Source organism: Entelurus aequoreus, linkage group LG17 (genome assembly GCF_033978785.1).
Source record: "Entelurus aequoreus isolate RoL-2023_Sb linkage group LG17, RoL_Eaeq_v1.1, whole genome shotgun sequence".
Classification (NCBI taxonomy): domain Eukaryota; kingdom Metazoa; phylum Chordata; class Actinopteri; order Syngnathiformes; family Syngnathidae; genus Entelurus; species Entelurus aequoreus.
In genome coordinates, this window is record NC_084747.1 from 36,324,905 (window position 1) to 36,339,146 (window position 14,242).

The 14,242-nt window shown below is 40.3% G+C and overlaps 1 protein-coding gene across 3 annotated transcripts in view; it reads right to left on the reverse strand.

The window, feature by feature from the left end:
* slc23a2 (solute carrier family 23 member 2) overlaps positions 1-14,242 on the reverse strand; it is a 130,066-nt gene that overhangs the window by 47,115 nt on the left and 68,709 nt on the right. For 2 of the 3 annotated variants that reach the window (XM_062025610.1, XM_062025611.1), the window contains exon 2: positions 12,690-12,738. The exons of the other annotated variant lie outside the window; for it this stretch is intronic. In XM_062025610.1, coding sequence (XP_061881594.1) covers positions 12,690-12,738 — 49 coding nt within the window. The remainder of the gene's footprint in view (positions 1-12,689; positions 12,739-14,242) is intronic. 3 annotated transcript variants of the gene reach the window in all.

The window sequence follows — 14,242 nt, forward strand, 5'->3', positions numbered from 1 at the left end:
CATGTTTTCGGACGAAAGCAAATTTTGCATTTCCTTTGGAAATCGAGGTCCCAGAGTCTGGAGGAAGACAGGAGAGGCACAGGATCCACGTTGCCTGAAGTCTAGTGTAAAGTTTCCACCATCAGTGATGGTTTGGGGTGCCATGTCATCTGCTGGTGTTGGTCCACTCTGTTTCCTGAGATCCAGGGTCAACGCAGCCGTCTACCAGCAAGTTTTAGAGCACTTCATGCTTCCTGCTGCTGACCTGCTCTATGGAGATGGAGATTTCAAGTTCCAACAGGACTTGGCGCCTGCACACAGCGCAAAATCTACCCGTGCCTGGTTTACGGACCATGGTATTTCTGTTCTAAATTGGCCCGCCAACTCCCCTGACCTTAGCCCCATAGAAAATCTGTGGGGTATTGTGAAAAGGAAGATGCAGAATGCCAGACCCAAAAACGCAGAAGAGTTGAAGGCCACTATCAGAGCAACCTGGGCTCTCATAACACCTGAGCAGTGCCAGAAACTCATCGACTCCATGCCACGCCGCATTAACGCAGTAATTGAGGCAAAAGGAGCTCCAACCAAGTATTGAGTATTGTACATGTTCATATTTTTCATTTTCATACTTTTCAGTTGACCAACATTTCTAAAAATCCCTTTTTTGTATTAGCCTTAAGTAATATTCTAATTTTGTGACACACGGAATTTTGGATTTTCATTTGTTGCCACTTCAAATCATCAAAATTAAATGAAATAAACATTTGAATGCATCAGTCTGTGTGCAATGAATAAATATAATGTACAAGTTACACCTTTTGAATGCAATTACTGAAATAAATCAAGTTTTTCAAAATATTCTAATTTACTGGCTTTTACCTGTATATATATATATATATATACAAACCCCGTTTCCATATGAGTTGGGAAATTGTGTTAGATGTAAATATAAACGGAATACAATGATTTGCAAATCCTTTTCAACCCATATTCAATTGAATGCACTACAAAGACAAGATATTTGATGTTCAAACTTATAAACTTCATTTTTTTTTGCAAATAATAATTAACTTAGAATTTCATGGCTGCAACACGTGCCAAAGTACGTAGTTAGGAAAGGGCATGTTCACCACTGTGTTACATGGCCTTTCCTTTTAACAACACTCAGTAAACGTTTGGGAACCGAGGAGACACATTTTTTCAGCTTCTCAGGTGGAATTCTTTCCCATTCTTGCTTGATGTACAGCTTAAGTTGTTCAACAGTCCGGGGTCCCCGTTGTGGTATTTTAGGCTTCATACTGCGCCACACATTTTCAATGGGAGACAGGTCTGGAATACAGGCAGGCCAGTCTAGTACCCGCACTCTTTTACTATGAAGCCACGTTGATGTAACACGTTGCTTGGCATTGTCTTGCTGATAGTCTTTTATTAATACCGGTAGGTATTCTTTTCGTGACCCACCCACCACCACGATAGTCTTTATTAATACCGGTAGGTATTCTTTTCGTGACCCACCCACCACCACGAAAAGAATACCTACCGGTATTAATAAAAGACTATCGATGCTGTCATCTAGCAAAGCTGAATTCGACAAAGCAACCCCCCCGTACCAAAAAGCACTTGATGAAAGCGGATACAACTTAACCCTCACCTACGAACCAGAGCCAGGAAACCAATCAAAAAGGAGCAGAAAACGAAACATTATCTGGTACAACCCCCCATACAGCAAAAACATCTCAACTAATATTGCCACAAATTCCTCACCCTGATCGACAAACACTTCCCCAAAGGCAACACCCTAAGAAAAGTATTCAACAAGAACAACATTAAATTGAGCTACAGCTGCATGAACAACATACGACAAATCATTTCAAACCACAATAAAGCAATTGAAAAGGAGCCGTCCACCACCAGGCAGAACGACTCTAAAACCGACAAAGGCTGTAACTGCCGCAAGAAACCTGATTGCCCTCTCAACGGGGGGTGCTTACAACCATCAGTCGTTTACCAAGCAAAGGTAACACGCAAGGACATTAACACATCTGACACATATGTAGGATTAACTGAGGGAGCATTCAAAACCAGATGGAACAATACAAAGCCTCTTTCAGAAGCAAAAGCTTGCGGAACACTACAGAACTCAGTAAACACATTTGGAATCTCAAAGACAATAATGTTGAATATTCGATAACATGGCAAATTCTTGCATCCAGCACACCTTACAACAGTGGTAATAAAAGATGCAACCTATGCTTAAAAGAGAAACTGTTTATTATATACAGTCCAGACTTGTCATCCCTCAACAAGCGCAGCGAAATTGTATCAGCATGCCGTCACAGAAGGAAACACCTCCTAGGTAACACATGAGCCAATCACCACGCCCCTACGCCTGCCTGTACCCACCCGCTCTGTGCCCTATATAAACCATGGTATGTGAATGCTTCCATTAAAATCTCCTAATGATTGAGGAAACCCTCATGAAACAGGCCTGTAGAGATGAAATAGTCTTGTGATTTTTTTCCCACACATACATATTACGCTCTACCACGGTATCGAGCACTATTTTTTTTTTGTGGATAATCTAATTAAGACATATATATATATATATATATATATATATTTATATATATATATATATATATATATTTATATATATATATATACACATATATATACACATACATATAGAGATACATATATATATATACACATACACATATATACATACATATATGTATATGTGTGTGTGTATATATATATATATATATATATATATATATATATATACACACATACATTAGGGGTGTAACGGTACACACAAATTTCGGTTTGGTACGTACCTCGGTTTAGAGGTCACGGTTCGGTTCATTTTCGGTACAGTAAGAAAACTAAATATAAATTTTTTGGTTATTTATTTACCAAATTTGCAAAATCTTCCACCAAAAATATTTGAAAGAAAAAAAACAGCTTTGTTTTATTAGTCAACATTGCAACTTTTTCTAAATTACATTTAACCTTTAAGCTTTTTTATTTCACTTTTGTTATGTTTTTATTTTAATAGTATTTTTAGAATGTGCCGTGGGCCTTCAAAACATTAGCTGTGGGCTGCAAATGGCCTCCGGGGCACACTTTTGACACCCCTGCTATAGATAATAAAAAATTAAATCTGATACATCTATGGATAAAAAGCATGCGCGTTTATCACAACTCTCTCGCTCGCGCTCTCTCTGTCTCTCCCCCTCCCTCACGAATGCTGCTGCGCACCTTCACAATTTGTTTTGTGTTTAACCTTAACTCTGAATGTACATTGTTAGAACACGCAACCATAGCTCGGGGTGCCGGACATTTGGGGCATTTAGGGGGCACCGTCCGGGCGGCCCCGCGGGGGATGGCTTGTCCGGTGGGGTGAGGACGTGTGGTCAGGACCTGGCCCGGTTATGAAACAGACGTTTTTTGTTAACACGTTAAAGGTGTTAAATAAAAGTAAAAGCATATTTAACACATTTAGATTTTTTTCTGTCATGAAAACAAGGATATGAGTTGATTTTAACATTAACAGTGATGGGCAGTAACAAGCAACATATAGCTAAGCTACATAGCTTAGCTACATTTTCCAGTAACTTGGTGCAGCCATCTTCTTAATAATGTAACTGCACATTGTCCTTCAAATAAACAAATACAAACTACATTTTCCAGCAGTTTGGCAGTAGCTCAGCTACTTTTTTAACGAGTAGGTTTTCCTGTAGCTTTGCTAATTTTAGACACATGTGGCTAGGTAGCTTACATCAAAGCTACAAGCTACAAAGAGAGAAAATCGACAGCAAATCTAGGCCAAAAAAATATAGAAAAAATACAATGACCTGGATAAATGAGAACATCCATACATACGGAGAAAATTGATGACGATTGGTTAGTGTTCGTACGATGATTCACAATTGGCTATGGTAAGGGCTAAACATTACGGACGGGCAAATCAGAGGAAAGGTAAGGCGAGTCATCGAAACTAGTAAGCAAAAGCATAACAGTCACACACTCATGTCACATTACGACGAGAGAGTCGGAGACAGAGGGACGACTCAAAAAAAACATTTGAAAATGGCAGAGGAATTGTCTCCCGCAGATTACATTTTTCCTTTAGTAATGAAGATGACATGCAGGAAACCCACAATATTGCATGTCCCTAGCCATATATAGACAAATACCCCAAACCTTAGTTTTTAGTTGCTTACTCTGTAAACCAAAATCATAACTGCTCTCTCCATTTAAGACGTCCAACACCAATTTAGGAACACACATTAAGGTGAGTTGAGCTCATGAAAAGTTTTACTGCACATAAACATTACCAACTGTTCCCAAACAACACACAAGTCATTGTGTTTTTTATGTCAAGATTTAGATAGATGCTGTTTTTATAACGTAGGTAGAGAAAATGACTAACATAGGGGTGGGCCAAAGAAAAGGCAAACTAAATAAATACATACAGTGTGCTGCGGGGACTCCTAGAAGTAGTTGTAGGGTGTCTCCAGCTAAATGACAGAGAGTTAATAGTAATGGACTCCTATTGGGTCCATTTGTACACGCTCAGTAACATAAACATTGATATTATACATGTGGGCCCATTGATATAAATGCCGTTAAATCTAGCTTTGATGTAGAAAGCTACTTTTGCCATGTAGCTTGCTACAATTCTCTGGGGATAGCTTCCCCTGTAGCTTAGCTACATTTAATCGAGAGTAACTTGTAGCTTGGCTTGCTACATTTTCCAAGTAGCTTGCCCATCACTGTGTATTACCTGATTCTGATGACTTGAATTGATTGGAATCCAATAGGATTCACATTCTTGAGAAAAAAAGTTCTCATTCTAGTCCAATACCACATGAAAGTGGTTGGTTTTTGGCATCTTATTTGTACAGCTTCCATACTCGTATACTTAACAAGAAATACTTTGACGGAAAACTCCGTAGCTTGCTAGCTTGTGTGCGCTACCTTTCTGAAACTCTTTTTTGTTAGAGCAGGCAGGATGGGGCAGTACTTTTATTGTGAAGACAGGAACTGTGCGGTCGGTCTTAAGGCTTTTGACAGCAGGTACGGCACAAGAGTCTGTTGAAATAAAGCAGCCAGTGTCATCTCACAAGATCCTTGGGTGCCGTGAATGTCAATCAAGTGACGAAAGTGACATCATAGTGAAGATTGATGTAAGATAATTTTTAGGTGTATTTTTTATTATGTCTGGCTGGCGATTGACTGAGACACCCTATGCGATCGACTGGTAGCTCGCGATCAACCTAATGGGCACCCCTGCTGTAGACCATACTATTTTAAAACGCAGGCTATTTCTCATTGCACTGTCAGAACATGTGGTCACTTGGTTTTCAAATTATTTAGAAAACAGAACCCAATGTATTATATGAGGGCTTTTGTTTGAAATATGTTACTGTTCATAAGAAGGTGACACAGGGATCTGTTTTGGGGCACCTCTTATTCATCTTGTACATCAATAATTTCTGTGATGCAGTTATTCCCTGCAGAAAGCCTTTGTTAATGTGCAGCATTACTTATTTACCGTATTTTTCGGAGTATAAGTCGCTCCACAGTATAAGTCGCACTGGCCGAAAATGCATAACAAAGAAGGAAAAAAACACACATAAGTCGCACTGGAGTATAAGTCGCATTTTTGGGGGAAATTTATTTGATAAAACCCAACACCAAGAATAGACATTTGAAAGGCAATTTAAAATAAATAAAGAATAGTGAACAACAGGCTGAATAAGTGTACGTTATATGACGCATAAATAACCAACTGAGAACGTGCCTGGTATGTTAACGTAACATATTATGGTAAGAGTCATTCAAATAACTATAACATATAGAACATGCTATACGTTTACCAAACAATCTGTCACTCCTAATCGCTAAATCTGATGAAATCTTATAAGTCTAGTCTCTTACGTGAATGAGCTAAATAATATTTGATATTTTACGGTAATGTGTTAGTAATTTCACACATAAGTCGCTCCTGAGTATAAGTCGCACCCCCGGCCAACTACGAAAAAAACTGCAAATTATAGTCCGAAAAATACGGTATGTCAAACAGGTTCTCCATGCTGACAAGACAAAACGTATGATGTTTTCCAATCATAAGAGGGTGCCTCAAATTCCCCTGGTAGTTTCCACTCTTGAAGGTATGATCATAGCATGAATATAAATACCTTGGTATTTTAATTGATGACTCCCTCACTTTTTTAAACCTTTTATTGATAAACCGGTGAAGAAGTTAAAACTTAAATTGGTTTTTTTTTCTTCCGTAAAAAGGAATGATTTTCTTTTGATGTAAAAAGCGCCTTGTCTCTGCTACATTTTTATCTGTGCTAGATTATGGAGACCTTTTTTATATGAATACTACTCGTTCCGGTCTTCAGATGGTTGATTCTATTTACCACGCTTCTTTGAGATTTGACAGACTGTAGAGCCATGACACACCAATGTGACTTGTACTCTCGGGTGGGACGTCCTTCTGTCCACTCGGACAGAGGTTCTTAACTTTTTTGACCTCGGGGCCCAACTTTTTTACCCCCCCGGGCCCACTCAAATATTAACACTGAATTAGTCATTTTACACTTGATTTTAATCATATTTAATAACAATTAAAGTGCGGTTCACCGTGCGTGACTGCTCGCCGTCAGTTCGCTGTTGCGAAAAAGGCTAAGTATCGCTCTATCTGTGTGCTTTTAATTGTTCTACAGCTTTCTTTATCACTTCTCAAACATATTTAGTGGTACTATTTAACTTGCAAATCACCCGATCTCTGTCCCACCACCCTTTCCTCAGCTAGCTAGCTGCTAAGCTAGCGCGGAGAAAGGCAGCGCCGGTCAGAAGGTAAGTAGGAAGCTACTCCCGCAGACCGCGACCACTTCCCTGAGGACAGCAGGAACTTCACTCGGTGACAGAAAACACTGTGAGTAATGGCTTCCTGCGCGTCTTGCACCATACTCACGGAGAGGTTGGCTCTGCTAGAGGGCCGTGTCCGCCAGTTAGAGCAGAGTAATGTCGTAACTTTAGATGTTGCGGACACATCTGCTAGCGTTAGCTGTAGCGAGCTAACTAGCCCAGCTTGTAGCAGTCCTAAGCGGCCTACAAGCTACGGTGTACCGGTTGAGACCCATAATAGATTTAGCTCTTTAGCTAGTCCTACACCCCAGTCTACCGGGCACCACACCTTAGTCATAGGGGACTCCATCACCCGAAACATAAAGCTTAGCAAACCAGCCACAGTAAAGTGTATCCCCGGGGCCAGAGCACCTGACATTGAAGCTAATCTTAGGGAGCTAACTCGCAACAGGCCTAGTAAACACGTACGACAGGCTAATCGCACCACTAATTATGCGAATATAGTTGTACACGTTGGCTCCAATGACACTAGAATGAGACAGTCAGAGAATACAAAGACAAACATAGCCAGGACTTGTGATCTCGCCAGAAAGATGTCCAGGCATCGAGTAATTGTCTCTGGCCCCCTGCCTGCGAGAGGCAATGATGAGAGATATAGCAGATTAGTCTCGCTTAACAAGTGGCTGGCTAGCTACTGTAGGCAACAGGGACTAACATTTATTGATAACTGGCCCTCTTTCTGGGGCAAACCAGGCTTGCTGATGAGAGACGGCCTTCACCCTAACCAGGAAGGCGCCATCATCCTGTCTAGAAACATAGACTACTATTTAAGTCTCACTTGACTGACTACAATAGAGCAAGCCCAGTCACAGGCAATTACAATGTCTGTTAGTCCGGGTGAGGAGTCAGTTAAGCTAGAACTAGCCAGCGCCAGGCTGGATAATCCATGTACGCATAGCAATTCTCTTAGAATAATACACAATTCACATAATGTTTTTTCTGTTGTGTCTGTGTCAGAGGTGGACATGCATTCTACTGAGGTGGCAAATTATGATATGTCCAGTCTATTGCAGCACCAAGCAAACAATCAGAAAATTCCCGTCATATCAATTCCTAGATATGGTCGAAACTATTTAAAGTGCACTACGCATAATAAACGCAACATTGTTAATATTGCCACTACGGATAATCTTAACAAAAACTCGTCAAAACAGCCCAATACCTATAATATGGGCTTTTTAAACATAAGATCATTGTCTCCCAAGGCGTTATTAGTTAATGAGGTCATTAGAGACAACAATCTTAACGTCATTGGTCTTAGCGAAACCTGGCTCAAACCAGACGAATTTTTTGCGCTCAATGAGGCATCTCCTCCTAACTATACGAATGCGCATGTTGCCCGTCCTCTTAAAAGGGGAGGGGGTGTCGCACTAATATACAATGAAAATTTCAACCTTACCCCTAACCTAAATAATAAATATAAATCGTTTGAGGTGCTTACTATGAGGTCTGTCACACCGCTACCTCTCGACCTGGCTGTTCTCTACCGCCCCCCTGGGCCCTATTCGGACTTTATCAGTGAATTCTCAGAGTTCGTTGCTGATCTAGTGACGCACGCCGACAATATAATCATAATGGGGGACTTTAATATCCATATGAATACCCCATCGGACCCTCAGTGCGTGGCGCTCCAAACCATAATTGATAGCTGTGGTCTTACACAAATAATACATGAACCCACGCATCGCAACGGTAATACAATAGATCTAGTGCTTGTCAGGGGTGTCACCACCTCCAAAGTTATGATACTTCCATATACTAAAGTAATGTCCGATCATTACCTTATAAAATTTGAAGTTTTGACTCATTGTCAACAAGCTAATAATAATAATAACTGCTATAGCGGCCGCAACATTAATGCTGCCACAACGATGACTCTTGCTGACCTACTGCCTTCGGTAATGGCACCATTCCCAAATTATGTCGGCTCTATTGATAACCTCACTAACAACTTTGACGATGCCTTGCGCGAAATTATTGATAGTATAGCACCGCTAAAGCAAAAAAGGGCCCCTAAAAGGCGCACCCCATGGTTTACAGAAGAAATTAGAGCTCATAAATTATCATGTAGAAAACTGGAACGCAAATGGCGCGCGACTAAACTTGAGGTTTTCCATCAAGCATGGAGTGATAGTTTAATAACTTATAAACGCATGCTTACCTTAGCTAAAGCTAAATACTACTCAAATCTCATCCGCCTCAACAAAAACGATCCTAAATTTCTGTTTAGTACAGTAGCATCGCTAACCCAACAAAGGACTCCTCCCAGTAGCTCCACCCACTCGGCAGATGATTTTATGAATTTCTTTAATAAGAAAATTGAACTCATTAGAAAGGAGATTAAAGACAACGCATCCCAGCTACAACTGGGTTCTATTAACACAAATACGACTGTATATACGACGGACACTGCCCTCCAAAATAGTCTCTCTATTTTTGATGAAATAACATTAGAGGAATTATTACAGCGTGTAAGTGGGATAAAACAAACAACATGTTTACTTGACCCACTTCCTGGGAAACTTATCAAGGAACTGTTAGTATTATTAGGTCCATCAGTGTTAAATATTATAAACTTATCACTTTCCTCCGGCACTGTTCCCCTAGCATTCAAAAAAGCGGTTATTCATCCTCTGCTCAAAAGACCTAACCTCGATCCTGACCTCATGGTAAACTACCGACCGGTCTCCCACCTTCCGTTTATTTCCAAAATTCTCGAAAAAATTGTTGCACAGCAGCTAAATGAACACTTAGTGACTAACAATCTCTGTGAACCTTTTCAATCCGGTTTCAGGGCAAATCACTCTACGGAGACAGCCCTTGCAAAAATGACTAATGATCTATTGCTAACGATGGATTCTGATGCGTCATCTATGTTGCTGCTTCTTGATCTTAGCGCCGCTTTCGATACCGTCGATCATAATATTTTATTAGAGCGTATCAAAACACGTATTGGTATGTCAGACTTAGCCTTGTCTTGGTTTAACTCTTATCTTACTGACAGGATGCAGTGCGTCTCCCATAACAATGTGACCTCGGACTATGTCAAGGTAACGTGCGGAGTTCCCCAGGGTTCGGTTCTTGGCCCTGCACTCTTTAGTATTTACATGCTGCCGCTGGGTGACATCATACGCAAGTATGGTGTTAGCTTTCACTGTTATGCTGATGACACTCAACTCTACATGCCCCTAAAGCTGACCAACACGCCGGATTGTAGTCAGCTGGAGGCGTGTCTTAATGAAATTAAACAATGGATGTCCGCTAACTTTTTGCAACTCAACGCTAAGAAAACGGAAATGCTGATTATCGGTCCTGCTAGACACCAACATCTATTTAATAATACCACCTTAACATTTGACAACCAAACAATTAAACAAGGCGACTCGGTAAAGATTCTGGGTATTATCTTCGACCCAACTCTCTCGTTTGAGTCACACATTAAGAGTGTTACTAAAACGGCCTTCTTTCATCTCCGTAATATCGCTAAAATTCGTTCCATCTTGTCCACTAGCGACGCTGAGATCATTATTCATGCGTTCGTTACGTCTCGTCTCGATTACTGTAACGTTTTATTTTCGGGTCTCCCTATGTCTAGCATTAAAAGATTACAGTTGGTACAAAATGCGGCTGCAAGGCTTTTGACAAAAACAAGAAAGTTTGATCATATTACGCCTATACTGGCTCACTTGCACTGGCTTCCTGTGCACTTAAGATGCGACTTTAAGGTTTTACTACTTACGTATAAAATACTACACGGTTTAGCTCCAGCCTATCTCGCCGATTGTATTGTACCATATGTCCCGACAAGAAATCTGCGTTCAAAGAACTCCGGCTTATTAGTGATTCCCAGCGCCAAAAAAAAGTCTGCGGGCTATAGAGCATTTTCTATTCGGGCTCCAGTACTCTGGAATGCCCTCCCGGTAACAGTTAGAGATGCTACCTCAGTAGAAGCATTTAAGTCCCATCTTAAAACTCATTTGTATAATCTAGCCTTTAAATAGACCCCCCCTTTTTTAGACCAGTTGATCTGCCGTTTCTTTTCTTCTCTCCTCTTCTCCCCTGTCCCTTGCGAGGGGGAGTTGCATAGGTCCGGTGGCCATGGATGAAGTGCTGGCTGTCCAGAGTCGGGACCCCGGGTGGACCACTAGCCTGTGCATCGGTTGGGGACATCTCTGCGCTGCTGACCCGTCTCCGCTCGGGATGGTTTCCTGTTGGCCCCGCTGTGGACTGGACTCCCGCTGATGTGTTGGATCCACTGTGGACTGGACTTTCACAATGTTATGTCAGACCCACTCGACATCCATTGCTTTCGGTCTCCCCTAGAGGGGGGGGGGGGGTTACCCACATATGCGGTCCTCTCCAAGGTTTCTCATAGTCATTCACCGACGTCCCACTGGGGTGAGTTTTTCCTTGCCCGTATGTGGGCTCTGTACCGAGGATGTCGTTGTGGCTTGTACAGCCCTTTGAGACACTTGTGATTTAGGGCTATATAAATAAACATTGATTGATTGATTGAAATTAAAATACAGGTTGACCAGTTTAGTCCAAATTTTTGCGCTCAAAACGCATCTATATGACTTCTTCTGTTTGTTTGAAATCATCACTACTGCCACAAGTGTTGTAAAAGTGTATTACAACTGAGTACCGCTGCGGCACATACAGACCACAGCTAAAAAACAGATATATTTTGGCTGCCCTATTGGCAGCACTCGCAGCCCAACAATGGGCCCTGATGTACATCTGTACATTGATTACAGAGAGAAGTACAAACTCTTATACACTGAAATGCAACGGTCAGCTGTTGCTCCCTGTCACTTTTGCTCACACAGCTGGGTATAAAAGCTTTTGTCTATACTTGTGCTTGGAACATGCTATGAAGATACTGGAAACAGACAGTTTTTATCCTTAAATGCTTTTAAATCTAAACAGAGCATTTGAAGCTGGCTCAGTTATTTGTAACTGTTTTTCTTGATGTCCAATCTGTCATTTTAATGTGTAATGTGATTGCAAATATAATTGTATGTGTAACTTTGCTGCCTCTTGGCCAGGACTCTCTTAAAAAAGAGGTTTTTAATCTTAATGGAATTGTCTGTCTATCTGTGTTGGCCCTGCGATGAGGTGGCGACTTGTCCAGGGTGTACCCCGCCTTCCGCCCGATTGTAGCTGAGATAGGCTCCAGCGCCCCCCGCGACCCCGAAGGCAATAAGCGGTAGAAAATGGATGGATGGATGGATGGAATTGTTTTCCTAGTTAAGTAAAGAAATAAAAAATAAACACGATACAATGATTTTAAATTATCACTGAAATTTGATTTCATAGCGGTCTTTAAATATTTCAAATGACAAAAAAAAGTGTGACTATAGATTTAACAATGCATTTAAAAAAAACTGTGTCAAATATGTGATCTTCTGTTTGTTATGTCTAATGGATACAATAACATAGCAACAACAGTACCAAAAATAATACACAATTTTAAAATGTTTAAATCTGCAGAGGATGGAGAGTAGCAATGGCCCAATGTTATTTATGTTCTATGAATGGACGCTCACTGCCTCACTCTTTGAAAATTAATTTTCAGCACAAATTCAATTTTATTGCAATTTGTCACATGAAATTAAATGCCCCACAACCTAATTTTTCAATGGGATAGAGACATTTGGAGAGGGTACTAATATGTCTTCCCACTCCAGTTTATTTCAAGCTTTTTCTGCCAAATTAGTCTTTCTGCTTGCAGTATGAAAATATTGGGATAGGTGAAATACCTAGTTGACACATCCCATCACTCCTGTCAATCTGGACGGCTGGGATCATCTGTGTGGGGGGCGAGAGAGAGAGAGAGAGAGAGAGAGAGAGAGAGAGAGAGAGAGAGAGAGAGAGAGAGAGAGAGAGAGAGAGAGAGAGAGAGAGAGAGAGAGAGAGAGAGAGACAGAAGTGAAGGAAAAAGAGTGAAGGGTAGAATAGGGTGAAACAGAAGGGATGGGTCAAAGACAGGAAGGAGCAGGGAGGTGAGATACAAGTTAATTGGGCACACATGATTTAAGTCAAAACAAAATTGATTAGTGATTAATTATTATTAGTGACTACTAGTGGCATTTCAGAGCTGACAATGCTGAAATAGTGATTAACTAATTAGAGGTTGTTTTTTTTGGCAAAATTAATTTAAAAAAGTTAGGTGAAAAGAAAAATAGCAAATAAGATTTGTGTATACTCAGGTGACACATAGGTCATTGTTTAAAAATCAGTATAAATGTTTATGTTTACAGTGGAAGTAACACCGTATGGGTCATATAATTTAGAAAGCTCAAAACATTTTTGTCAAAGCACGCCCCAAATGTCTGTTTTGCTTCTTTGAACTTTTTTCAATACTTATTCCAAAATGAAAACATGAGTAGAGAAGAAGTATACCAACAAGAAAGTAGGGTGAGGTAAAGAGGGTCCTTTTACACCTGTAAAGATGTATATTATATCAACTGCAAATTAATTGGAAGTAGGTGACAACTATAGAGGCTGTTATTTTTTAAACTGTAATACTCATACATAATAAAATGTCTTACCCTTAATAATGATTTAGAAAAACAACTGAATGTGGAAAGGAAATTGTTGTCCTCTTTGACCATATGGTCATCTATTAACAAGTCCAGTATATTGCACAGCACAGCAGCAACAGAACCTTTGTTGGGTAACAGCGATAAAAAGATTGAACAGATTGTGTTCGACCTTACAGGTTCCACTGTATAGTATGATCTATACTTAAACATATAAACGCAACACTTTTGTTTATTCTCCGAAAAACTTTTACTATATACACAAAATACATATCCCTCTCAAATACTGTTCACATATCTGTGTAAATCTGTGTTAGTATGCACTTCTTCTTTGCCAAGATAATCCATCCCACCTCACAGATGTGGCATATCAAGATGCTGATCAAACCGCATGATTATTGCACAGATGGGCCTTAGGCTGCTTGTTTTGAATAACATTTTTTCGAAAACCTGCAATTGATAACAGCACTTTGATAAATTCCTGGACTATCTTAAATGCTAACATGAAAACAAGACACATTAACAACTTTCCCCATTAAGAAACAACATACCACAATCTAAAACACATTACTATCTGAGCAACCAAGCTCTTCAATTGAGCACATTGAACCTACAAGCTGTTCTCTCTCAGACCAGAGGGATTGTTCTGTACTCAAAGGAATATGAAACGGAGGATTTTTTATGATGCGTTCCACTGAGGACCACTGAACAGGGTAGGCCACCACAATGGCTACCGGAACTATTACATCATATTAATACATTTTGTTGTT